This window comes from Phodopus roborovskii, unplaced genomic scaffold (assembly GCF_943737965.1).
Source record: "Phodopus roborovskii unplaced genomic scaffold, PHOROB, whole genome shotgun sequence".
Lineage (NCBI taxonomy): Eukaryota > Metazoa > Chordata > Mammalia > Rodentia > Cricetidae > Phodopus > Phodopus roborovskii.
In genome coordinates, this window is record NW_026126571.1 from 24905896 (window position 1) to 24933499 (window position 27604).

The following is a 27604-nucleotide window of genomic DNA, read 5'->3' on the forward strand; positions in this document are numbered from 1 at the left end:
AGGAAAGTTCATAGCACTAAGTGCGCACGTGAAGAAACTGGAGAATAGTCACATTGGAGAATTAACAGTACAACTGAAATCTCTAGAACAAAACAAAGCAAACTTACCACTGAGGAGTAGATGTCAGGAAATAATCAAATTGAAGGCTGAAATCAATAAAGTAGAAACTAGGGCAATATAAAGAATCATTATAACAAAGAGTTGATTCTTCGAGAAAATCAACAAGATAGACAAACCTTTATCCAAACTAATCAAAAAGCAGAGAGATAAGATGCAAATTAACAAGATCAAAAATAAAAAGGGGGACATAACAAATGACACTGAAGAAATCCAGAGAATCTTCAGGTCATACTTTGAAAACCTGTACTCCACAAAATTCGAAAATTCAACGGAAATGGATGATTTAGTGGATAGGTATCATGTACCAAAATTAAATCAAGAACAGAAAAACCATTTAAATAGACCTATAACCTTTAATGAAATAGAAACAGTCATCAAAAGTCTCCCAACCAAAAAAAAAAAATGCCCAGGGCCAGATGGTGTTAGTGCAGAATTCTACCAAAAATTCAAAGAGCAGCTAATACCAATACTACTCAAACTGTTCCACACAATAGAAGCAGAAGGGTCATTGCCAAACTCGTTTTACAAGGCTACAATTACCTTGGTGCCCAAGCCACACAAAGACACAACTAAGAAAGATAACTACAGACCAATATACCCAATAAAACACTGGCAAATCAAATCTAACAACACATCAGAGAAATTATCCACCATGACCAAGTAGGCTTCATCCAAGGAATGCAGGGATGGTTCAACATACAAAAATTCATCAATGTAATCCACCACATAAACAAACCGAAAAAGAAAAACCACATGATCATTTCATTAGATGCTGAAAAAAGCCTTTCACAAAATCCAATACCCCTTCATGATTAAGGTATTAAAGAGATCAGGGATAATAGGAATATAACGAAACATAATTAAAGCAATATATCTCAAACCAACAGCCATCATGAAAGTAAATGGAGAGAAACTCAATGCAATTCCTCTAAAATCAGGAACAAGACAAAGCTGTCCACTCTGTTCTTATCTCTTCAATATTGTACTTGAAGTGCTAGCTAGAGCAATAGGAAAACAAAGGGAGATCGAGGGGATACCAATTGGAAAGGAAGAAGTCAAACATTCACTAGTTGCAGATGATATGATAGTTTACATAAGCGACCTGAAAAACTCTACCAGACATCACCTACAGCTGATAAAACACCTTCAGCAAAGATACAAGATTAACAACAACAACAAAAATCAGTAGCCCTACTAAATACAGATGACAAAGGGGCTGAGAAAGAAAAGAATTCAGAGAAACATCACCTTTTACAATATCCATAAACAACATAAAATATCTTGGGGTAACACTTACCAAACAAGTGAAAGACCTATATAATAAGAACTTTGAGTATTTAAAGAAAGAAATTAAAGAAGATACCAGAAAATGTAAAGAACTTTCATGCTCTTGGATAGGTAGGATCAACACAGTAAAAAAGGCAGTATTGCCAAAAGCAATCTACAGATTCAATGCAATCCCCATCAAAATCCCAGCACAATTCTTCACAGACCTTGAAAGAACAACACTCAACTTTATATGGAGAAACAAAAGACCTGGATAACCAAAACAACCCTGTAAAATAAGGGAACTTCTGGAGCCTTCACCATCCCTGTCTTCAAGCTCTATTATAGAGCCATAGTCCTGAAAATAGCTTGATATTGGTGCAAACAATTGAAAACCATGATATTAACCCACACACCTACAAACACCTAATTTTTGACAAAGAACCTAAAATTATACAATGGAAAAAAGAAAGCATCTTCAACCAATGATGCTGGCATAACTGGATTCTGGTGTGTAGAAGACTGCAAATAGATCCATGTCTATTGCCATGCACAACACCTAAGTCCAAATGGATCAAAGACCTCAACATAAATCCAGCCACACTGTACCTCTTAGAAGAGAAAGTGGGAGGTAGCCTTGAACGAATTGGTACAGGAGACTGCTTCCTGAACATAACACCAGTAACATAGACACTGAGATCAACAATTAATAAATGGGACCTCCTGAAATTGAAAACCTTCTGTAAGGAAAAGGACACAGTCAAGAGGACAAAACAGCAGCCTGCAGAATGGGAACAGATATTTATTAGCCCCACATCTGACAGAGGGCTGATTTCTAAAATATACAATGAACTAAAAAAGGTAGTTAATAAAACACCAAATAATCCAATTAAAAAGTGAGGTACAGAACTAAATAGAGAATTCTCAATAGAGGAATCTAAAATGGCTGAAAGACACTTAAGAAAGTGCTCAACATCCTTAGCCATCAGGGAAATGCAAATCAAAACAACCCTGAGATACCATCTTACTCCTGTAAGAATGGCTAAAATCAAACACATCAAAGACAATTTATGCTGGAGTGGATGTGGAGAAAGGGGAACACTCACCCACTGCTGGTGGGAGTGCAAACTCATACAGACACTTTGGAAATCAGTATGGCAGTTCCTCAGGAAAATGGGAATCAGTTTACCTCAAGATCCAGTAATTCCACTCTTAGGCATATACTCAAAAAAATGCACATTCATACAACAAGGACATCTGTTCAGCTATATTCACAGCAGCATTATTTGTAATATCCAGAACCTGGAAGCAACCTAAATGCCCCTCAGCTGAAGAATAGATGGAGAAAATGTGGTACATTTACACAGTGGAGTACTACTCAGCAGAAAAAACAATGGGATCTTGAAATTCAAAGGCAAATAAATGGAACTAGAAGAAACCATCCTGAGTGAGGTAACCCAGTCACAAAAAGACAAACACGGTATGTACTCACTCATATACGGTTTTTAGACATAGAGCAAAGGATCACCAGCCTACAATCCATACTGCTGGAAAGGCTAGGAAACAAGGAGAACCCTGACAGAGACATACATGGTCCCCTGGAGAAGGGGAAAGGGACAAGATCTCTGATCTCCCAAGCAAATTAGGAGCATGCGGGGTGGGGGGGGGGGAGAGGATAGGGAGTTTGGAGAAAGAAAAGGGGAGAATAGGCAGGGAGAGGAGAGCATGAGGGAGCAGGAAGATTGAGTCAGGGGAAGAATAGAGGAGAGCAAGAAAAGAGATACCATAACACAGGGAGCCATTATAGCTTTAAAGAGAAATCTGGCACTAGGGAAATGTCTGGAGACCTACAGGGATTACCCCAACTAACAATGCAAGCAATAGTGGAGAGGCTACCTTAAATGCCCTCCCCTGATAATGAGATTGATGACTACCTTATATGTTATCCTAGAGCCTTCGTCTATTAGTTAATGGAAGCAGAAGCAGATACCCACAGCTGAACTCCTGGAATCCTGTTGTAGAGAGGGAGGAGTGATGAGCAAATGGGTAGAGACCAGGCTGGAGAAACCCACAGAAACAGCTGGCCTGAACAAGTCTGATGGCTGGGAAAATAGTATAGGACCAATCCAAACCCCCTGAACGTGGGCGTTAGTTAGGAGGACTGGGCATTCTATGGGGTCTACAGTAGTGGATCAGTATTTATCCCTAGTATACAAGTGGTCGTTGGGAGCCCATTCCATATAGTGGGATACTCTCTCAGCCTAGACACTTGGGAGAGGGCCCAGGCCCTGCTCCAAATGATATGGCAGACTTTGAAGACTCCCCATGGAAGGCCTCCCCCTCCTTGGAGAGCAGAAAGGGGGTGAGATGGGGGGGTAGGGAGAGTAAGGGAACTGGGATTGACATGTGAAACAAGTTTGTTTCAAATCCAAATATAAAAAATTAAAAAACAAACAAACAAACAAGATACACTGTTTAACCAATGATGACTTATGTTGGAGAGGATGTGGAGAAATGGGAACACTCCTCCACTGCTGGTGGGAGTGCAAACTCATACAGCCATTTTGGAGATCAGTATGGCGGTTCCTCAGGAAAATGGGAATTAGTTTACCACAGGACCCGGCAATCCCACTCTTAGGCATATACCCAAAGGATTCACATCCATGCAACAAAGACATCTGTTCAACTATGTTCATAACAGCATTATTTGTAATAGCAAGAACCTGGAAGCAACCTAGATGCCCCTCAATTGAAGAATGGTTAATGAAGATGTGGCACATCTACACAATGGAATATTACTCTGCAGAAAAAAATAATGGTATCTTGAAATTCACAGGCAAGTGGATGGCACTTGAAGAAACCATCCTGAATGAGGTAACCCAGTCACAAAAAGAGGAACACAGTATGTACTCACTCATATATGGATTTTAGACCTAGATCAAAGGATCACCAGCCTATAATTCACACCACCAGGGGAATACAAGGTGTATTCTAAGAGATTCATATAAAGACCCTCACAGAACAGGGAAGGGACAAGTCCCCCAGAGCTCAGGGGAAGTGGGGGGGGCAGCGAATGGAGAGAGAAGTAGGAGAAAACGAGGGGGAGGAAAGGAAAACATGTGCGACCAGGAAGATTAAGCCTGGTTAGGAATAGAAGACAGATGAGAGAGAGAGAGAAAGAGAGAGAGAGAGAGAGAGAGAGAGAGAGAGAGAGAGAGAGAGAGAGAGAGAGAACATAAAAGAGGATGCCAATATTGGTTTGAAGATAAAATTGAACACAAAGAAAGGTCTAGAGAACTACAAGATTGCTGCCAACTAACAATTTGAGCTTCCATGGAAAGGCTACTATAAATGCCCTTCCTGGAGAGTGAGATCAACAACTAACTTATCCATGGAGCCCTCAACTAATGCCTGTTGGAAATAGGAGCAAACACCCATACATAAACACTGAGTTGAAGTAGGACCCAGATGCAGATGGAGAGGACAAGACCAGGCAGCAGAAACACATAGAGACAGCTTACCTGAACAAGGAGGAGCTAAAGGGCCCCCAGACTAATAGCTGGGAAGCCAGCATGGGACTGACTCAGGCCCCCTGAATATGGGTCTCAGCCAGAAGGACTGAGCAGTCTAAGGGACCTCAGACAGTGGAGCCAGGATATATCCCTGGTGCACAAAAGGACTTTGCGAACACATCCCTCATGGAGGGATAACTGCCTTAATCTAGAGACAGGAGAGAAGCCCTAGTCCCTACTTCACATGACCTGTCAGATCTACATGACCCCAACTGGATGGCATTCCCCTACATATGGAATTGGGGTGGGGGGATGGGAGGGGAGGGTGTTTAGAGTGCATGTGAGAGGGCAGAGAGGGTAAAAGGGATGGAAGGAAGGAGGGAGGGAGGGAGGGAGGGAGAGGGAACTGGGATCGACATGTAAAATAATAAATTAAAAAAAATGCTTTGACTCCAAAACTTAAGTTCAAGGACAAGTTACTGGGGAAAAGAATTTCTATTTTTGTTTCCACAGAAAATGAAAAGATGTGGATTCCTTTCAGACTAATGTGGTTTTATCAAGCCAGACCACATGAAACAGAGTACCAGGTGATCCTACATTCAAAACAGCCGGACAAAGCAGCCTTACAGACTACAGCCAGGATTTCTGAATCTTCTTCGAATCCCCCATGACAGCGCCCCTTACCAGCAGGAAGTAGTTTGGAAAGAATGATCCCCAAATTCCCAAATATTGTCTATAAATGTTTGTTTTCATTTAAATGGACTTGGTTATATAAAATAAAAAAAAAAAAAAAGAAAAGGAAAAAAAAAAGATACACTGTTTAAAAAGGAAAACAATACCAGGAAATTTTACATTAGAGCCTAGAGCCAAGGCTTGTGCTGAAAGAGATAAAGACATTAAGGCGAGGCCTGATACACATTGGAATAAAGGTATTGGTATAAGCCCTCACCCAGCTAAGTTTCCAACTTGTGAAAGAAATATGCCTAAAGAATTTCCTGATTCTAAAATGCAATAACCAATCAAAGCTTCTCCAAATGTGATTCGAGAGGTCTAGATGTCACCCCATGTTGGTAACCATGTTGTTCGAATGGTTTTGCTTTAGATTATGAGGGATCCATGAGTAAATGGGTTTTAGAATCTTCCTCAATGGTTACAGAGGGCCACTGCAGTCCAGTGTGTGTCATGGGTTCCCTACATAGAAGACTTGAGAGGCCATTGTATGAGGTTGTGGAAAGCATGGGTTGTGTTGGAGACCCCAAGGTATCAACACGTCAGTGTCCTGGGATATCTGCTGCTGAGGAGAGCTGAAACAAGGAGTGGAACCAGCCCAAGAGAGAGAAGTGTGCTGTGGACTGGAAATCCAGAAGTGCAGAGCCATCTTAGCCCTCTGATCTCACACACAGGGCTCCAGGGTTCCGAGTTCGTTCTACTAGTTCTCATCTTTCTTTAATCCAGTATTTCCTCACAGTGCCCTCACCCCCCCCCCTTTTTTTAAGAATAGTAATGCAAACCCCGTACTATTGTATGTTGGAAGGATGTTATTTTTTCTTTATTTATGGGGTTGACAATTAATATTGCCTTGAGTCTCAGAAAAGAATGGACTTTAATGGTGTTGAGACTGCGAAAGACTAAGGGGACTTTTGAAGTTGAACAAAATGTTTTGCATTATGCTATGACTACAAGCTTATAGAGACTGGTGAGAGGAGCATAGCAGCTTGAATGAGAATTGTCCCCATAGGGTCACATATTTGAGCACTTGATCTCCAGCTGGTAGACTGTTTAGAAAGATTCAGAGGTGTGGCATTGTCGACTGTGACTGAGCTTTGATGTTTCAAAAGACTCATGCATTTCTGAAGCTCTCTTTGCCTTCAGCTTGACATCCCAGATGTGGCCTCTCAGGTGCTTCTGCCCATACCTTCATCCCACCAGCACAAACTAGAATCATTTGGAACTATAAGCCAAATTAAACACTTTTATAGGCTGTCTTGAAATCTCCACCCACCTGAGACAGACTCATATTCCCCTTCATCTTCTGTTTTTATAAAACTTCCTCTCAGCTGGCTTTCCCTGGGAAAATTCATATCTATCCAGCTATTATACTGTCGTATCTAGCTAGCTATTATTGTGCTCAGTGATGATGACAAACTGATCCCCCCACATCCTCAAATTTACATTATCTTCATTTTAACAGTCATATGGTGTTGGAGTATGAAGTGTTTTAATGAAGAAATTTTGAGGAGAAAGGATTTTCTTACTTGTCCATCCCTTGCCATGCTATTCATGACATTTCACTGTTACTAATGATAGATATTAAATCATTCATAGAACTAGACTTGGAGTTAAAAAAAAATTAACAAACCTGAGCCTCTGCTCTTAGGGAAGCTTTAATTTTGCCGGCCTGGGCTTTCTGACCTCCTTAGGCCAAAGATTAGATTGATGTTTCAATTTGTAATGTGACTGGAAAGGTCAATGACACAAAAATACTGAGTGTTACTGAAAATAGAAATTTGGTCAAAAGTCTATGACAAGACAAAATTTGTAGTTGGGGTTGTCCAAGGGTGATGCCGTGAACCCATTGCCTCCTGAGGCTCACATTGAAAGCCATTAGTCTGAGGAGTCCCTAAAACCTGTGGGCTAAAGCCAGAGCTGAGCTCTATAGTTAGCTGACGCTGGTTATTTGCTCTGATGTGGACACAAAGTTGTTTTATTTTGCATTGTCCTGGGATATGTAACAGGAGACATATCACTGAAATACCTCCCAAGGCATTGCTCCTTTCAACATAGTGCATTTTGCTACTGGAGTTTAATGGTTCTGAGGAAGGGGTTGGGGATGGACAATGCCTAGAACCAGGCAGGTAAGAAAAGGGTCATCAAACAGGAGAAGTGAGGCCCTTTTCCAAAAATGAGAGTGATCTGTAGATGAGCTTAGACCATAGTTCACGGCTGTCACTATGGAGTTCCCACTGAGTATGTAGGTAAAGGAAAGGAAAGCAAAGTATGATATGAAGGGGTCTGAAGCACGTTCTTCTCAAGTCTCAGCGTTCATAAAGAAAATAGCACTGTTGAGTATGTAAGTGTAGAGAGAGGTCAGGTGATTCTTTTCTCTTACTTGCGGCCTGACTATGTCAGCCAGGGCTGCCAGTTGATGGGTCTTATAACCAGGAGTCAGTGGACAGGAAGATAGCCACGTTGAGGACCAAGTTTAGGTACACAAAAAGAGAGCCATGAGTTACTATTGACAAGAACCTTTTAATGGTGGGTGGAATGAGGGTAGAGGCCACTGTGCAGGCACCAGAGCAAATAAATTCTAGCTTCACTGGGGACACAAAGTTCCTGGAGAAGAATAACATCTAAGTCAGGCTCTTCATCCTGATACCAAGCTGTCATTACTCAGGAAGAGTAAAAGAAATCTTTGGAGCAAAGAAATAGTTCAGTTAGGACTTTCCACACTGAATGAGAAAGTTTAACTCTCCTTGACATCAATGGAAACTTGATTTCATTAGAGCAGACTAAGGAAAATGATTTTCTGAGGGGAGGAGTTAGACACTACGTCTCACAGATAAATGTCTCTATTACAGATGAAGAAAGAAAGTCGCCTGTCTTAGGCTTCCTATTGTGATAAAACACCATGGACAACAACAAGTTGGGGAGGAAAGGGTTTATTTGGCTTACACTTCACATCATAGTCCATCACTGAAGAAAGCCAAGACAGGAAATCAAACAGGGCTGCAACCTGGAGGCAGGAGCTGATATTGAGGGTATGGAAGGGTACTGGTCTGCTTCCCATAGCTTTCTCAGCCTGCTTTCTTATAGAACCCAGGACCACCAGTCCAGGATTAACATACCCTTAATGGGCTGGGTCCTCCCCCATCAATACCTAATGAAGAAAATGCCTTACAGTTGGATCTTATAGAGGCATTTCCTCAATTAGGTTCCCCTCCTTTCATATAATTCTAGTTTGTGGGTCAATCGGACATAAGACCAGCCAACACAGCAGCTTTATCATTCCAGTGGATTTGAGTCTTAAAACACAATATTAGAACAGGGAGATGGCTCACTAAGCAAGGTGCTTGCTGGGCAAGCACAAAACCTGAATTTGGGTTCCAGCACCCATGTGAAAAATTGGGTGTGGTGCCACAATCACAAATCAGGATCTGTGGGGACCCTATCTCAAAGACAAGATGGAGTGTGACTGAGAAAGAAAAGTGAAGTCAACTTCTGGTTTTCATACCGATGTCCACAGGTTCACATGCACCTGCACATACATGTGCATGCACCCACATGACCTTGTTCATACAATACACACATCTGGAAGATGATCTTCCCCTCTCTAGTACAAGTGCTGCCTCTAGAGCAGCCCTATTCATACCCTTCAGTGTATTATCACTCTACATCATTCCTGTCAGGAGCGACTGCCAGCCATCTATGTCAGAGACTGATACCAGAAACAATATTTAACAATTCACAGCTTAGTGGTTTTCAAAGTCACTTATAATCCCTGATTTGAGTGGAATAGTCACATGGACTTTTGTCACTATTGAGGAATGGTCTGGGAAATATTGCTCCCTTTGCTTATTAACAGATAAAGAATTGAGGCCGTAGCTCTGCAAACACTGTACAACCATGCATGGAATTCTATGCAGGAGTTATTTCTCCTTGACAAGATCAGACTCCAGATGTCCCCATTCATATCCTCTGAAGACAGCAGTAGCCACAGAAGCATGCCATGACTAGAGACTCAAAGGTTGTGGCACCAACAAGCTAGGTGCAACAAGTCAGGGACAGTCAGCCTTTGAACCTTCACTGACTTTTCTCAATGGGATCCTTAAGGAATCCAGATTTCTAAAGGCTGAGTTAATTGCGTTCCTCGATTGGCTGTTGACATTCCATTTTAACACTTCCTCCAGTCAGCAGCGTGGCGGCACACTACCATTTGGAGGAAGAAGGCTAAAATTACTGAGCACCCACTACATGCTAGGTATTTTGCAAGTTATTTTATTCATTCTCTAATTTGCAACAGTGTGCAAGGTCAGTATTGTGAATTGATTTCTCAGACTATGAAACTTAGGGAGAAGACTGCATGCTTACCTCAGACACCAGGAAGGAATAAAGCTTTGATATATCTCTAAAGCACCTGTCATTTCCCCTGTCCCAGGTTTCTTTGCTAGGAGCTGTGCTCTTGCCTCAATCCTCTTTAACACAGCACCAGGGGTGGGGGTGGCATGGGAAATTGTGTGGGGCGTGCTTCAAGTAACAAGGAGCTTGAGCTTCAGCGCTGGGGGACACAAGGCCTTCAGCACATGAAGTAGGATAGTGAGATGGAGATTTTGGCATAAATATAAGAGTCTCAAAAATATGCTTTTGTTTTTGCAGACATAACAAATGATGCAAGGACGAATTAAAATCAACAACAACAACAAACTCCAAATCTATAGGCTCTTTCTGTGCCTAGGCACTAGATAACAAAGTCTCTACTGAGAATTAAAATCCCAAGATGTACACCATGTACATTTGAGAGTTAGATTTATATTATATGATCCAGGAACTACCCATCCAAGAAATTAATCTGAAATGGTTGGCGATTCCCTTGGTGCACTTAACAAGTTAAGTACAAACTCTAATAAAGTTACATGGTATGTCCATGGGAAAAGAAACACAAAATATATGTAAAAGAAGAAGCCACACACAGTGGGGTTGCAGAGCTTCAAGGACTAATTTAAGGGGGAGTTAGAGCCCAGATGAAGTATTTGAATAAATTACTCAGGGCATAGAATAAGTAAATATGTGGAAAATTAGAAAGAGATTGAAAGACATACCACAAGAGGTTTATTCAGCAGCGTTTTAGAAACTAAGGAACAGAGGAAGTAAGGCAGGGAAACATGTAAAGAGATGGATACTGAGGAGAGACAAAAGATGGGTTAAAATTCCAATAAATCCTCTCATTATAAGTGAAAGGAAATACCATATCTGAACACATCCTCAAGATAGAAAGTCGATGGTGGTGGAGAGATTAAAAAATGGAAAATCAATTTAAATGGCTACAGATTTCTAAAAATCAACCATGGGAGCTGGAAGTTAATGAAAAACTAGTTTCAGACAATTGAGAGAAGATGACTGTAGGTGTAGAACATTGTGTCCACTGAAGTTCTTTGAAGAGTCATGGTGAAATAAAGACGATTTCAGAAAAGGACTAAGAGCGATTCATTGCCACCCCCTATAAAACACCACTAGAGGGTGAACTAGAGAGAAGGAATCTGAATCCAGGAAGAAGGGGTACACTGAAAGACTGTGAATTGCGAAAACGGTGACCGTGGAAAATATAAATAAGCTTTGGTTTTTTGAAATATAGAGATGCTAATATCTTACTTGGGAGAAAAAACAAAATGTCTAGACAGAACCATTGGAGTATCCATATTCAAATATCCTTACTTTGTTCTGTTCAGAAAATAGGAAACGTATTATCTAAATTAGTAGAGAAAATAATAATAGTAGAGCTTGGTTTATTAATGGGAGATAGGAAAGGGGGGGAAGTTAATTAAAACACAGTAAACAGAACCAAGTTAGTAAATTTATCTCTGTAATCATAATCATTATACTTGAGACCTCCTGGTTCACAGTGCTTTTAATTTATACTTCTAAAATAGCAATCTTGTGTTACAACTGATACAGCAAGGGCTTATGAAGGTTGAAAGTAAATGAATGGAATGAGCAGGTATGTGGTAGTATTTTTCAAGACTATGTATTAGTCTGTACACTAACCTTTTAGGTAAAGTGCACCTCTGAGTGCAAGGGTGATGGTCAGATCAGAACTGTCTAATACCAAGGCCTCCATCTCAACAGCTCTCTATGCCCCTCTCCCTTAACAAAATGCATGCAATAACTCCGTTGAAAATTGCTGTAGCACACCAGAGACTAAGAGCCTGTGGAATGCTCAACCCTAAATGGAATACCTATACTGCACCCTCCTCCCGCAGGGATCCTCTGCAGTATCATTGCAGAAGAGGGTGCAGAAAGACTGTAGAGCTAGAGTCAATGATGACAAGAAACAGCATCTTCTGGACACAGAAGGGCAGCTGCACATATGTCACACAATTGTGATAGCATGAACATGTCCCATGCAAACTCAAGCCAGACCAAATCCCAGCATGGAGAGGGGAGGTGCACATGAAGTTCTGTCCCTCACCAAGGAGCTATTGGCAACTGATAGCTGCTGGGAGAGGGAGAGTCGGATTCCTTTAAGAGTGGTGCCACTGACAGATCGACAGACTCCAGTGTAAATCCACACAACTGCGAGTATGCGGACAGCACAATTGGACTCAAGGGTGGAAAAAAGAAGAGGGCATGAAGTTGGGTGGGTAGTAAAGGGGGTGGATCTTAGGGGAGTTGGGGTGGTGAGTGCGGTCGAAACCTGTTTTTATGAAAGCCTCAAAGAACTAAATTTTTAAAAGTATGACACAAAGAATATTGGTGAACAGGCCTACTGACCTGGTTTGTGGTTCCAGCTTCAGCAATGACTGACCTAGTTAGCTTTAACTGTTAATTTAACACAACAAAGTCTACCTAGGGCAGTGGTTCTCAAGCCTGCTAATGTTGTGACCCTTTAATACAGTTCCTTATGTTGTGGTGACCACCAACTATAAGATAATTTCATTGCTAGTTCATAACTGATTTATGGGCTAATAGGTGACCTTCAAAGCAGTTGCAGCCTACAAGTTGAGAACCACTGACATAGAGGTCTACCTAAACTAGAGATCACCTGAGAAGGGGGTCTTGGCTGAGGGATTGCCCTATGAGATTGATCTATGGGGAACGTCTCGATCGTAAATAGATCTCAGAGATCCCAGTCCACTGTGGGTGGTACCATTCTCTGTGCAGATGATCCTGACCTTCATGAGTTAGCTAAGTAAGCATGAGTCTGAGAGAGCCAGGGAGCAGCATTCCTCAATGGTTCCAAATTCAAGTTCCTACTTGAGTGCTATAAGTTTAACCTGAAATAAACCCATTTCTCCCATGTTTTTTTTTTTTTTTTTTTTTTTTTTTTTTTTTGGTGCAGGGTGTTTTTCAACGCAGTAATAGAAGGGAACTAGAACACTGACCAGTAGTTGTCTTTTGCCTCATTTAATCTCTTGGTGCTTCAGTTTCCTCATCTATTAAATATATCCATAAACACCTGACCTTCGTAGCTTGAGTGAGGGTTAAAATGTAAATAAAGGGCCATCTGTACTAGTTTTTCAATAGCCATTAGATTCCTGATACTTTACTTCTTCCCCCAAATTCATAAAACTCATAACTTCAGAAAGCAAATACCTATTTAGATTTTCAAGATGAAATCCTTTTTCTTATAAAGAGTTAATTAGCCATGAAATTAAATATTCATGATTTCACACAACAAATGCATTGGTAATGTTAGAATATGGAAGCACCTAGTCTAGAAATTCAAAACATTCTTAATGTCTTTACAGCTGATGTTTCTCAACTGGGAACATTTTGAAATTAAAATATACAATTATCTAAAGGGAAGAGTGTGACTCAGGGTCAATTAGGGAAATCACATGTGGGTGAGTATTTATATTCAGGTGTAGATGCTGACTGCTGGGTGGGGGGGGCTTGCTTGTGAGAGCTCTGATACTTGGAACGTTTCTTCCTTGTTCTGAGATCATTAATGCTCCTGTTATTACCACTGGGAGGGACCCAGTAACTGCTTGCTTGGAACTTGGGAGGGTCCCAGGAAACACAACTCTGGTGCTAAACTTCAGATTTTTCTGGGTAAAAACAAAGTGGTTGGTCACCCCACACACCAATACCCTAAAACCCTTCTGCAAGAATCCACCCATAACTTCTGGGGCCATTTGTGAAATTCCTGCCCTGCCAAGGGCCAATGTCTCTTGCTGCCGTGCTGGGAGGCACCCATGGGGTTTGATGGTTGCCAGCTTTCTGAAGTCTGGGGAAGAGAAGAGAAACGATGCCTCTCCCACACTTCATCACCTATGCCCTGGGCAAAATACCCTATCACAATAGCAAACCTTTCGAAAGTGTGGCATGGACCAGTGAGATGGCTCAGGATGTAAAGGCCAAAGGCACTTGCTGCCAAGCCCAGTGAGTTGAGCTCAGTCTTGGAATTCACATGGTAGAAAGAGAGAACTGACTACTACAAATTGTCCTTTGATTTCCACATATGTGAGTGTATGTGAGCATACCTGTGCGCGCGCGCACACACACACACACACACACACACACACACACACACACACACACACACACTTTAGCTTTAAGTACTTAACTCTTCTTACTTTGTTACCTAAAGCAAGACCTTTGTTTTTAGAGTGTGGTTAGGGTAACTAGCAGCAAGAAATGATCAGATGCCATCCTCTCCCTTCCATGGTTCTCTCACCCCACTTCACATGTCTATTCGCTCAGGCAATGGAAGCTCATCCTAAGGTGAATGGCCAGCCCTCAACTCCCTACATCGTGAGGTCAGAGTCCTGGTTAGGGCTTGCTGAGATACTTGGAAAGCTTGTATCTGTGAGTTAGTACAGTTAATAATGAGATTGACATTCCTCAAATTAAAGATTAACATGAACGGCTGCCAAACACCAAATTCAATTCACCCAACACTCCCCACTCCTCACACTCATAACCTCTTGCTTTGTGTTTCTATTTAAACATCTACTGTGATCTGTCTTGTACACATCACTTTAGTATGTGTTTATCTTCTTTATAAATTGATAGGTATTTAAGTGCAGGGGGACCATCTCCCTTACATTGGTATCCCTCCTAGAACCTGTTCTGGCTATAGAGAATACTCAATGAATGTTTCCAAAACTGATAACATCCTTGGGACTCAAGACATGCCCAGATCAAAGAGTCCCAATTTAAAACCTGGTCGATACTCCACTCTGTTGGGTGGAAGACTATATGGTGTATGTTCTGCTGGCATTGTTTACTCTTGCATTAAATTACATGGACCAGCTCATTTAGTAGGTAGCTCTGGTTTAGAAGACTTGGCAGTGATACAAGAGGATTTTCGTATTAGAATAAATAAGAATCCAATTATCCCAGGTGACCTTTAATTGAAAAATCATTTGAATGATGCTGGTCTCTCACAGAGAGCCTTTGTGGGGAGGTCAGCCACGCCCGACATGCATTCTGGCCTCACTGTGATCATTCTCAGTCTTCATATTGATTCCAGGCCGAATGGGCCCTCACTGAGCATCTAATGTGTCAGGGAAGATGTGTGTCTACACACACAGAGCGCTGTTCCCATAATGCACAGCATTTCAGAGTATGAGCTTAACTTAATAGCAATTGCCTAGTGCAATAAAAAATGAGCCTGGATGACACATAAGATTAATTATAAGTTATTCCACTTTAATTTTTAAAAGGAAAGGTTTCTGTGTGATGTCTCACTGTGTTAATTGTTCTAATACACAGAAGAAAAGGCAATAATTTTAGTTGTGACAGTATTATAATCCTCCTGCCCAGAACTATGACAGAGGAACATTCCCCTGAAATGTCTCACTCAAAGCACTGTTTTCTTTTATGATAATAGAGTGTTCTTTTTTTTTTTTTTTCTTGGTTGTGATAGCAGTGTGACTGACTCTAGTGGTCTCCCTGGAGGAGCAAGGAACTCTTTTCTATTGTGTACATGGGAATAAGAAACTATACATTCTTAATGTTTTTGCATTAGAAAGAAAGTGGAGGAATAATTAGCTGCCATCATACCCACTTCCCTGGCATCAGTGGTCCATACAGAAGCTGTGTATACACCAGTATCTTTATTTCACTGATGAAACACTGGTCCAAACTGGGGCTGATTTCTTTTTCTTTTTCTTTTTATATGTTCCTTTATCCTGATCTAAGGCAGAGGGAAAGAAACTAGAAGATAGTAAGGCCTCTAAAGAATTGTAAAAGAAATAAAGAGTGCCTACCTTCCTGAATTAGGCAGTGGAACTCACGGTCCATTTATTCTATGCACTTCTCAGATAATATCAAGGTCCATTTCTGAATGAGAAGTCCAGCCCTAAGTTGGCTGAAGAAGGAATATTGGCAGAGGGCCCAGTGTTGGAAAGTCAATGCCTGAAGAAAATAAGTAGGTTATTGATGGGGATGCCCTTTTGTATATGTATTTCTCTTATTGGTTGATGAATAAAACATTGTTTGGCCAATAGGGGCAGGAAGATAGGTAGGACAAGGAGATGAGGAGAATTCTTGGAAAGGTAGACAGAGAAGCTGCTAGAGGAGATCCCATGAAATGGAGGGAGGAGAAACAGGTCCCATAAGGTAAGAACACATGGAAATACTTAGATTAATAAAAATAGATTAGTAATTAAGACATAGTTAGCCAATAAGAAGCCCTAGCCTTTGGCCAACAGTTTTATAATTAATATGTCTCTGTGTGCTTATTTGGGGCTGAAGTGGTGACGGGACCTAGCTGAAAGAAAATCCAGCAACAAGTGTGGGACTTAGTTAATCAACTTAATAGAAGGTTCTAGAATCACCTGGCAGAGGAGCCACATGCACATACAGATTAATTTGGTTATGCCCCCTGTGGCTGGTGTCATTGTCTGGATGGGATCCTGACCTATACAAATAGAGAAAAAGAAGTGGGCAGCACAAAACACTCTTCCCTCTCTTCTTCCTGACTATGGGCTCAACATGACCAGCAGCAGCCTTGGCTTCCCCGCCATGATGGACTGTACTTGGAGTCGTAAGTTAAAATAAACCTACCCCCCCCCAATGAGTTGCTTCTGAAGATATATTTTAATCAAAAAAAAAAAATGGAGAAGAAACTAGGCCATTCTCTTTATTCTGTGTGGCATTTGCTGCTGTCTTGGAAGCCTCAGCTCACCTTCACCTGCCCTAAGAAGTTTGCCTATGTCCTGTGCTCTCCCCAGCCTGAGGTTTGTACCCATCCCCGCTCTAATAAACCCAGGTGCCCAATTCCTACTAGCAGGGAGAAGTTATCTCTGCTCCTGGTTTATTTCCGCAGTGTCAGGTGGATGATCTAACACCTTAACCCTATTCTGAAGATGGTCAGCCATCTGAAAATGTTTGAGAAATATCACTACAGGGATCTTTTGAGATGTAGTTTTCAGTTATTAAAGTTTATCATCATTGTATGCCAATGACCATGTCAGAGGAGCAACAGGTAGTAATTGAGGTTCAAGAAAACTCTCTGATGGGTCAATCTTGTTTAAGCAAGGCTACATGATTATAGACGCTAGAATGTCTTTTGTTTCTGCTGTGCTTTTACATGTTTGCTACTGCCATATCTCTCTAGTATCTAGCATGGTGTAAGTGAATGTGGGAAGACCCACATTGCTTGTAATGCAGTGTGTTTATCTCATGATTACATCCCATTCTACTGGGCATTTTTATGTGTGGATTGTTAAGGTGACCCTTCCCTAAGCTGTACTGTGTAGTTGATAATAATAATGATATCTTATACAGAGTTTTGATGAATAAAAATACACACAAGAATATGTTTCACAGCTAAGGCCTTTGGGTTCCACTTCAGGAGCTGCTTCAGATCACAGCTCAGGTTAGTGATTAAGGAAAATATTTGAATCCAGGAGCCAGGCTCCAATTCTTTTACTGCTGAAAAGATGCAGTTCTGGGTTTCAGTGTGCACCATTAGCTGAAACAAAGTTTCCAAAAAGAGCTTCAGGTTAGACCAGATGCCTTGCTGAAAGTTCACAAGGACACATAGAGGAGCTGTCTGATGCATTAAGCTAGGGTCAGAAATAGAAAACAGCCTGATTATTGCTAGCCTTCCTTGCTAGGTCTAGTTGATAATCAAAGGCTATGATGATTAATTCCTTACACCCATTCCTGACCTCAACTTTCTGTTACAAGAAACTACTGATGAATGTGTATGGACCTTGAGGATTCAAAGTCCAACAGACTGACTGATTTCTATGTATAAAAGTTTAGGTTTGTGCCTTCCTTAAAATTCCTTATAAGATTACTTTTCAAGATAGACAATTAAGTGATTGATTCTTTCTTTGTAGCCACAATTTGCAGCCTGCCAACAAAAGAGTTGGCTGAGAAAAATGCTTCTTGCCTTGCTCATGATCTGGATGTATTGTATGTGGTTGTTGGGATGACTCTGTTTTTAATCATGTAAGGGAGATGAAAAACATGTTCTTACCTATAATCATTCACTTGAAAAATGGAATGTAACCCCTTTGTGACTCTGTATTGCCTGAAAGACTCTGTTGGGTATATAAGCTATAGAAAAACATGAAAAGAAGGAGAATGGAGAATAAAAAAGAAACTATCAAGAGCGTATGTGTCTTTTCCCCTAACCCTCAGATAGGAAAGTCCAGGATGTGCCCATGCTGTGGATTTTCCCGTTGAACCCTGTGCTGCCTGTGCTGGCCCCCAAGGTGGTAGTAATTATATATATATTATAAAATCAATTCTTGTTTACTAGGGATTGATGACACAACTCATCGAAACACCATCCCTACCTACCCCACTTCTATTACTTCTAACTTTCTTTGAATATTGATCCCTGGGAATTATTACCTCCATCTCATGAGTGACAACTCAGACATCCTATGACTTTGAAAGTCAGAGAATCTGACAAGCCATTGGACTTGAACCACAGAGGTTATGGAATGGCAAGATTCAGCTTCTTTCTAATAAGATGTGATGAAGGAGTGGGTATGACTGATGCATGGACTATATGGTGATTAGATTTGTTGGGACAAGAAGTTGACATTTTCCATTAAAATGAAGTTCTTAGATTATCTTTCAATGGTTCATGCATATTATTCCTATTTTATTTACCTTGTGACACATTCTCAGCATATCTGTGTTCCCAGATAACTCTGAGTCAACTCTCTTTACATAATACTGACTTTAGTAAACAAAATTTCCAAATGTAATCGGTTAGAACCAAACACTCATGTTACACGATGGTAAATCGTGACTTCATCAAACTTTAAAGAATTTTAAGAACAACTTCCTTGTATATTGGTATTTAAAGGGACAAAGAAAAATGGGGAACAGAACAATTTTTTTTTTATCAAGGAGACTTGTAAATAGCATCACTGGCTTCACTGACTGGGGAAATGTGAAAAATTAGTCATGTATAGAAAACACTGTTCGTACTAGAATATTCCCAAAGTCTTAACAGACAGTCATATGTCATATATTCCAGTCATTGATGGATCAATTCAACAATGATTCTATAGGGACATCATGGCCTAATTTACTTTTTTATAGGTATCTTCTATAATATTGGCAAAATGACAAAGATCACCTAAAAATGTTTGCTTGTTTGCTTTATATTTGTTTCTTTCATTACACTTTATTATTGGGTATTTGCTAGCAATTTAAAGATGTCACGTATGATTTACAAGGCAGAGAAAAATACCACTGTGTGATGAGGAAGGCCCATTTTCTTTGATTAAGAGTACATTTAAGAATTGAATAATATTTTAAACTAAGTCCATGCAAATCAGTGCTTGGAGGAGACTAAGTTAATTAACATGCCCAAATTGTATGAGCGATCATCCTGCCCATTGTGATTCTTACTCATAGTCAAAGGGTGACCTCAATTCATGCACGGACTTAGGCTGTTTGATGTGATGATGTCTAGCCACCAGCAGCATATGCCCATTAAAGCGAATTTAAATTACAAGCAGTGGAAACCCCCACTTCTTATTTACATTAGTCACATCAAGTGTTCAGTCAGCCACTCATGACTGCTACATTAGATGGAGGGGTGTGGGACATTTTCACAAAGTTTTGAGACAAATTCTTCCAAGGACAGCATAGTCATTTACTCTTCATGGCCATTGTTTTAATGTTGGTGAAACAAACACCCAGGTTGTTACTTAAGACTAATTATAATGTAATAAATAACCTAATTCTTTCTGTTGTGATAACAGATTATTCACCGAAGAGAATACACTTCTGAATGCATGATACTTTATTTAAACACACATATATACAATGACAGGAAGGGAAATGGTGCAGAATCCAGCCTGGTGGCTGCATGCATTGGTGGGACAGGCAGACTGGTATCACAGGATGAGATGAGATGTGGGTGGAAAATAGGAAAAGTCGGGAGAGAGAGTTTCATTTTCCATCACCACATGGAAGGGTCTTCAAGCCTGTAAAACAAAGAAACAAATCATGGAAGAGCAATTGCCCAGCTCTCCAGGATCTTACAAGAGTGAGACACTCAGTCCTGAGCTGCATGATGGTCAGAAGCTATTGTGACGCCTCCTGTAGGCATTGCAAATAAGAAGCCACATGGAACAGCAGCATAAAGAAGACCCAGCTTTTGCCCATGGGAACTGGAGTCTCTAAGAAAGTACTTAGAAGTCTCTGTACATATCAAAGGAGATGGATGACCAAACAAACTACCAGAATCACATGAAACTATAACAAGAGAGCGACTGTTATTCAACTCTGAGCATGCTTCCATTGTTTTCCAGCAAGCCCTTTTTAATGTAGTGAGATGCTATTTATTAGGCTATAAAGGGCCCCTTTTAGTAAAACAGCATTCACAGGCAACTCCAAGGCTATCAACTTTTGTCTCCTTCTAATTGCACATGATTGAGTCTGTCAGTCAGGGTGCAATTAACTTTATTTCCTGCACTGTGTTATTTCAGTCTACAAAACAAAGAAGATAGCAAAGTTATAAGTAGGCCTGGATCATTATCCAAGTCTTAAGTATACATAGCCTACCCTAAACTTTTACTGAGGCAAATATCCTATGCATATCAATGAGACATGAAAAGATGCTTTTTGTTCAGTATCAAAAGCAATGTATATGAATTTCTCACTATTTCCTTTCATTCACTGGTTAAGTCTTAGTTGATGCCTCCAGGGACAGAAGCACTGAACTTTATTCCAGTTCAAATGATTGTTTACCTCAGAGAAACCATCTGGCTGGTTGTTTCATAAGAGAATCAAAAAGAGCATTGAGAGAGGGTGGGTGGTTCTGCTGTCATCATGGGTTCTCCACAGAGAACCTCCATGAAGAGTCATACTCCAGGCATACACATCAAGCAAGCATGCTAATGACCTCTTCTGGGGAACATGGTTTCTAACTGTGTACAGCTGGGTATCAGGGGAGCTAGCTAGCTACTAGGGATGGATAAGAGTGGTGTTAGGGGTTATGATAGTAGCAGCAGATTCTGCCTCCTTTAGCAGTACCCCTTTCTTGTCCAGGAGGCATCTGCCTAGCCCCATGGAGAGCCCTTAGATATGGGCAGATACCAGTCTCAAGACCTATGCATACTCCAAGAAAGGTTTCAGGCTACAGATAAGCCCCTAAGGATACTACATTATCCAACAGTGATCCTTTGAATAAAATCACTTATATAGAACCAAAATACATCTAAAAGTAGCTAGGAATACCTTACTTATCTCCAGTTTGAGGTAAAGCCAGGAAAGGCGGAGTCAAACGCATGAGGGACACAAGCTCTAGGACATTTGGGCATGACACCTAGTGTAAAAAACTAGATTGTCCTGCCCAAATGGATGATTTGTCACCTCAATTTAGTGCTATGGGCTTGCTCTATGCTCCCTTACCTCTAATAAGGCAAGACATTCTGTAGATTATGATTTCAAGCTAAAAGTCACATCTAGAAAGGAGCACCAACCAAATAACATTCATTAGAAAACAATGTGCCCTGGAAGTTGAGGTTTCTATAGATTTTCCACCCCATCTCTGTGCTAAGCCCTCTTCTCTAAATTCTTCCATCCTAATGTTCACACAGACTCCCAATTTTCCCCAGCTCACCGCCCCTAGCATCTGAAGCTCTGCAGCAACTTCTCCATCCCAAGCCTTGCCTTACCTTGTTCTCGGGACATTTTCTGTGCTTTCTCTCATTAAGAGGTCTGAAATCAGTGTCTCGGGGCTAGATCTCTTGCCGTATCTGAAACAAGAAAATAAGTCATAGTTTCATAAAGTAAGCTTAAGGAAACCATAGAGACCACGAGGAGGGGAAGCAAGCATACCACTGAACTCAAATGTTACTTCTAGCTGTTCACCTGCTCATAAGTACTCTCAGGGTGTGAAGCAAGTCATCAGCAACTTTCTCATAATACTATATACATACACATATACATACATGCTTATGCATATACAAGCTGGTGAGATGGAGAAGTGTTTGCCATGACCTTGCAACCCTGATGGCCGGAGTTCAATCTCCAGAACCCACAGAGGAGATAGAGAACCATGTATGGAAAATTACCTTCTGACTTCCATGTGCAAATGTCTATGTGCTTTCACCAACACAAGTTTTCTCTCTCTCATCCAAAACAATAAATAAACAAAATTTAAAAGTTATATGTATTTAATTTTGTGAAGTACTTCATAAATAATTTATTTATGATTATACCATAATTACAGCATTTACTCCCTCTCTTTTTCTCACTACAAACTCTCCCATGTGCCCCTTCTTAGCTCTATGTCAAATTCATGAACTTTTTTCTCTAATTGTTATTATATATGTGGGGGGGTATTCCTAAATATATAAACATAATTATAAATGTACAATGTGCTATGTTTATATAATGTTCTTTATATATAAGAGAAATAATTTTTACAACTTTGTGAAATTTAAAAAACCCCACTGAAACATGATATTAAAATGTTTTCATAATCAGTTGATTGGCTATAGTTCTCATGATTCACAACAGTTTACATCTTAACAAGGAGATAATATGACATCATAGAAACAGTCCTGAGGGGCGGGGAAACTCCCAGAATAATGATGTTTGAAGCACACCTGTGTCTTTGAATCTATATGCACATTTGTAAAACTAAAATGAAGTCATAAGCCCTGGTTAAATCAGTGTCTGTGAAGAACTAATGTAAAGCAACGCCGGGGAGACAGAGTGATGCACAGTGCGAGTGGCTGCTGCCCAGGTGCATCCGTCCTTATATCTCCATCCTTGCTGTGGTCCTCAGAGCTCCATCACCACAGCTCTGCCGTTACCTCTCCATCATCTCTGCACCTTCCTTTCAGCTCCCAGCATACCCTGCCCTTACATTTTCCCCATCTGTTGGAGGCACTAATGCCTTCCCTGAGGCATGAAGTCCTACTGGCCCACAAAAACTGCTACAGGGTTTGACGAGTTGATAGCAAATTACATGACTTTCCCTTTTCTTAGAAAAAAAGGCACAGGGCACCAGCAACCAATCCATTTCCAAATGAATACTTTGCCTGGCCTGGGTTGACTAACAAATAGGTAGAACAGCTGGAAGAGCTGACAGATGTTGTTCTAAATGCTGACCCAGCACAACTAAATCCAAATGCTTTGGTGGGACTCCTTATTGCTCCTTTGTTGAAACTCAAGGGAAATAAAAGCAAAACAGCTCTCTGCCTCCCCTGTTCTCTCTTCCTCAGCACCCAACTCTTTCTCCCATCAATTGTTAAGATCCAGTCTGAGATTAAGCAGGGGGTGGGGTGGCTTGCACTTGGTTATTCTGTCCTTCAGTTGATCTTGCTAATCTTCACACTTTGGGCAACCCACCTGAATCCATTCACACTCCAGTGAGGGAAAGGGCCAGAGCCCTTTTCCCCCAGTTTTCCTGTTGTGGCAGCTTCTGCCTGGCCACAGACTTGCAGGGTGGCCAGGCTCGGGGCTCCTTCTTCTCTAATTAACTCTGGCTTATGGGCCTTCTCTGTAATAAGCGAGCTTCTAAAGATTGCTTTTTAAGACAAAGATTCTCAAATATGGCTTTGTATTAAAATCACCTGGGCTGCCTTTAAGGACACTAGAAAGCCCTGAACCCACGTCAGAGGGCTTGACTTAGTTGGTGGGAGTTGAGGTCAAGTCATTCTATTTTAAAGTTCTCTTGTGAGTGTAGGGACAGAGGGAGAAGATGACTCTGTACTGGGGGTGGGGCAGAGGGTGGGGAGATGGGCTGGGCATCCTGCAATGTTCAACAGACCCCTGTCAGCTCCACACTAGATAGCAATAACACTCAATTCTGGTTGTGCCAACCAAACAGTGCCTCTCAACATTGCCCGGTGTCCTAAGGAGTATAAAATCCCAACCCCCCCAAGCTAGAAACCACTGTTCTAAGAAACCATATAAACAAGATGTGGTAGATCCACAGACTAGCATAAGAAATCCCGCCTGCAGAAGTAATGAATCAATAGCATAGACAGCAACAGGAAAACAGCTACAAACAACACTGGCAAGAGGAAGGAAGAGAATAATTACAGATAAAACAGTCACAAATGACGCGGTAAATATCAAAGGCAGGGACTCTGCCTGTGAATCTTTGATGGGAAAAGAAGGGGTGCACAATGGAGCTTCTAGTGGTTTCTAGGGAGTGTAGCTTATTTTTATCACGGAGATGATAGAGGGAACTGCCTCAGGGACCAGTTCATTCCCATTGAAGCTGATTCTCTTCCTATGACAGGCAAGCCCTGTTTTCTATGTCTTCCCTTAAAGATAGTAGAAATTGCATGAAATGTGATGGTTGGCCCCAGCCAAGGAAACGCAGTACAGGGCTCCAATCACATAATCCTAACAAAGCTTTCTTGAAATGCCTTTAGTTTTATTATCTGCAAATTGGAGACAGTTAAACTCACTTCAAAGTTTTGAGGAAAAGACTGAAGGAGATGACTGGGAAAACTGGACGTGAGGTCATTGTATACAGTGTGGCAAAGCTGTATAGCAGCAACCTTTGCAAAAAAAATAGTTCTATATGTTGTTTCTAAATGAAGTTTCTTTTTTAAAAACATGATATCGTTTCAATTGGCTGCTTTTTTATTTTCCTTGAGCTGTATGGAATAAAAAAATGGAAGCATTGATTCTCTAGGAAATCTATTGTACTGAAAAAAAAAACACAATTGCTTTTGCTAGTCAAAATTACCAGATTTCCAAAGATTATAAACCAGTATTACTTAAGTGATTCTGTATAAATTGAGATTGTTTTCCTAAGAATGCTTTCAGAATGTCACATACCTTTCTGATGAAAGGCAACTATTTTAGACGCATAACCTCCTTTTGTATCCCATCTAATAGTCCCCTGGGTCATGAACAGTTAACCTCCCTTTGGTAATGTACCACACATAATGGAAACATGCTCAGTATAGAACATTAGTGCTTCCAGAGGGCTTGCCCATAAGTTCCTCAAGGTTCTCGGTAGTTAAAATGTGTTGTTAAATGATTTGGAACTAAGAGTTACTGATTTTGCAAATAGTCCCATATCGTCTTTAAAGTAGCTCGGATTTGATTTGTTTTGCCCAACTTTGATGCAAGGCCCTTCTCTTTGACTTTCTGGGCATTAAAGATAAAGTTCACCATCTCTTTCTTGGGTCCCAGGCATTCAAAGAATTACTTATGTGAAGGCATTAGCTGTGTTCTGCTTCTTCTTAATAAGCCAAAAATCCAAGCACTTTCTTTTCAGAACTCAGATGCTATAAGATAGGGAAAGTTGTTTTTTAAAGACCATCTAGGATTCTCTAGTGTGGGGTTGAGATGGTTATGTTTGCTTTTTGTCCAAATGCTGCTGCTCAGTTTGCCCTGGGCAGGTTGGAAGGTCTCATCACCTTTTGACAGCTGGGCTATACCCTTGGTGCTTTGGGTGATGGTTGTTTACTCTGGGTCAGGTTCCCTCTTCTCCCTATGCTACTACCAACCTGTACCCTGCTCCTGTTGCAGGCTCTTTCCCAAGAAGGGCACCCAACTGATGTAAAGAGGGGGGAAAGCCAGGAGAGATGGGTGGGACACAGACACACAACCCAGAGGCACTGAATCTTGGGCTCAGGACTTAGAGAGGAACTGTAGTGACAAAGAGAATGCATCCAGTTTGTGTAGTGTGAGCCCTGCTCACACATTTATCTAGAGCTGAATGTATGACCCTGAGAAAGAATGAAGAAAAAAGATACCATCCCCCATCTCCAAAGTCTCCAGATACACAGTGCCTCTGGAGCTCCAGATACCAGCCCTCGGATGTACCCACCTCTGCCTGGTGATCAGATTGATGTAGTGTCTTAGAGCCGAGTAGTATCTGGCCATGTCCTCAGCTGGTGCATCCTCGCCAGGATTGTCAGGCTTGGAGGGGTATCCCTCAGCCAGCACGCCCAAACACACGAGCAGGGACAGAGCGAGGGTCAGTCCACACAGCCCCATTCGCTTGCTACCTAGCATCTGTGGGTACAAAAGGCTTAGACTTGGGGATACCAAGGATGCTCACCGTGTCCCAATTCCCGTTACCACTCTGGACCCTCATCTGTTTCCATCCCAGACCCCCAAAAGAAGCCCTGATTTGAGTGCCCTGCCCTGACACAGCCCCTCCACTCTGCCCCCAAATTCCATGAAACTCCCCTCCAAGTCGCCTGGTGAGAGGCAGAGGACAGAGGTTCTCTAGGTCCTCTAGCCTAAAGAATGGCCACGTTTCCCTCTCTTTCCTAAGTCATCCTTGGAGGAGAAAACTTTCTTCTGGTTCACTTTTGATCTGTTTGGCTATATTCACTGTGAAAGTCAGATCCCCAAGGTGTGGTAACACGGCCTGGAAAGGGGTCTCATAGGCTCAGTTCGAATCCTGGAGGTGACAGGAAGAGGGGCTCCTGACACCAGGGACAGTACTTGGGATACCTCCCTCTGGGCTAACCAATCTGGGTTCCTGGCAGCACCCCCCCCCCACACACACACATACAAATACACACAAATAATGCCTCTACTGAGATAGGGCCCCCTATGTCCTCCATACCTCAAAAGATAACAGGGAAGGAGGCAGATGCCCAGCCAAGGGAGCCCCAGGGAAGGGCAGGTGGACGTCAGGCCAGAGTTGGCAAGTGGAATTTAGCTGCCAAAAAGGACTGGGTGTGAAGCTGGCAGAGCCTGCTCTGCACAAGTTCACAGAGAGCCAATGCTCCTGTGCCAGAGGGTCCGGGCACTCACCTTGGCCAGCTGGTTGGCGTCTCTGAGCCTGGGGTGCTCTGCTGCGGGTGCCTCTGTGATGGATGAGAGCCACCAGTGGGATGCTGAGAGCGGGTCTCCACCAGGCTTTTATGGAGCGCCCTCGCCGCGGCAGGAGGGGCCTCGGGGCAGTCACGCCCGGGTGACTCCCACCGCCACTTCCCGCCCCCGCCAGCGGGGGAGGAGGCTGGAGCCACAGACGCTCAAGTGGCTGGCGTCTGTAGCCACCCACACTCCAACTCTCGGCAGCCAACTCCGCCGGGAAAAAGGAGCAGCCAAGAGCGAGGATCGCTCCGAGTCCGCTCTCCTTCTTCCCGTCGAGTCCCGCCAGAGACCGGCGCAGCGGGGACCGTTCTCTGTAGCCTGTCGCGGGCATTGCCAGCCCTCTGTGCGCGGGTCTGTAGGAACCGGAATTCTGTACTTGGGGGAGCATCTCTGGGGTCTGAGCGACAACTGTGCGCTTTGGGAAGGAGGGAGCCAAGCAAGGTTTGAGGTTTTTCCCGCTCCCGGAGCAAGTGGCAGCAGAGCCCGAGTCCTGTGGGGCAGGGTCTCCAAATGCCTCCCTGGACTTACTGGCCCTGTCTCTCCAAAGGGTGGACCTTCCCCTAGCTCTCTCCCCACGCTGAGAGCCAGACTGGGTCTTGGCTAGAAACTCCCCAGAGTTCAGGGGGCTGCGGTGGTTCCACAGCTCCCGCGCGCGGCAAGTGGCGATGGTTCGAGGGGCAGCCCCAATTCAGCCCCCACGCCCCTGTCTGCTAGTCTTGTGAAGTCCTGAGTATGCTCTGGTAATGTCTGAA

General features: G+C 42.1%; 1 protein-coding gene across 1 annotated transcript; it reads right to left on the reverse strand.

Annotated features, from left to right (window-relative positions):
• Positions 1-19821: 19821 nt before the first annotated feature.
• Npy (neuropeptide Y) lies at positions 19822-26903 on the reverse strand. Its single transcript, XM_051202809.1, has 4 exons — positions 26790-26903; positions 25849-26036; positions 21719-21799; positions 19822-20023 (listed from the first exon to the last, which is right to left on the reverse strand). Exons 2-4 carry the CDS (start codon positions 26034-26036, stop codon positions 19999-20001), a joined length of 294 nt encoding a protein of 97 aa, XP_051058766.1. The 5' UTR covers positions 26790-26903; the 3' UTR covers positions 19822-19998.
• Positions 26904-27604: the final 701 nt, after the last annotated feature.

Bases quoted from the DNA above. Each gene is read 5' to 3' on its own strand.
- Npy (XM_051202809.1), bottom strand. From the start codon at position 26,036: ATGCTAGGTAGCAAGCGAATGGGGCTGTGTGGACTGACCCTCGCTCTG. The intron at 21,800-25,848 runs GTGGGTACATCC...TTCTTGTTTCAG, and splicing joins AATCTGATCACCAGGCAGAG to ATACGGCAAGAGATCTAGCC. The intron at 20,024-21,718 runs GTAAGGCAAGGC...TTTGTTTTACAG, and splicing joins GAAAATGTCCCGAGAACAAG to GCTTGAAGACCCTTCCATGT.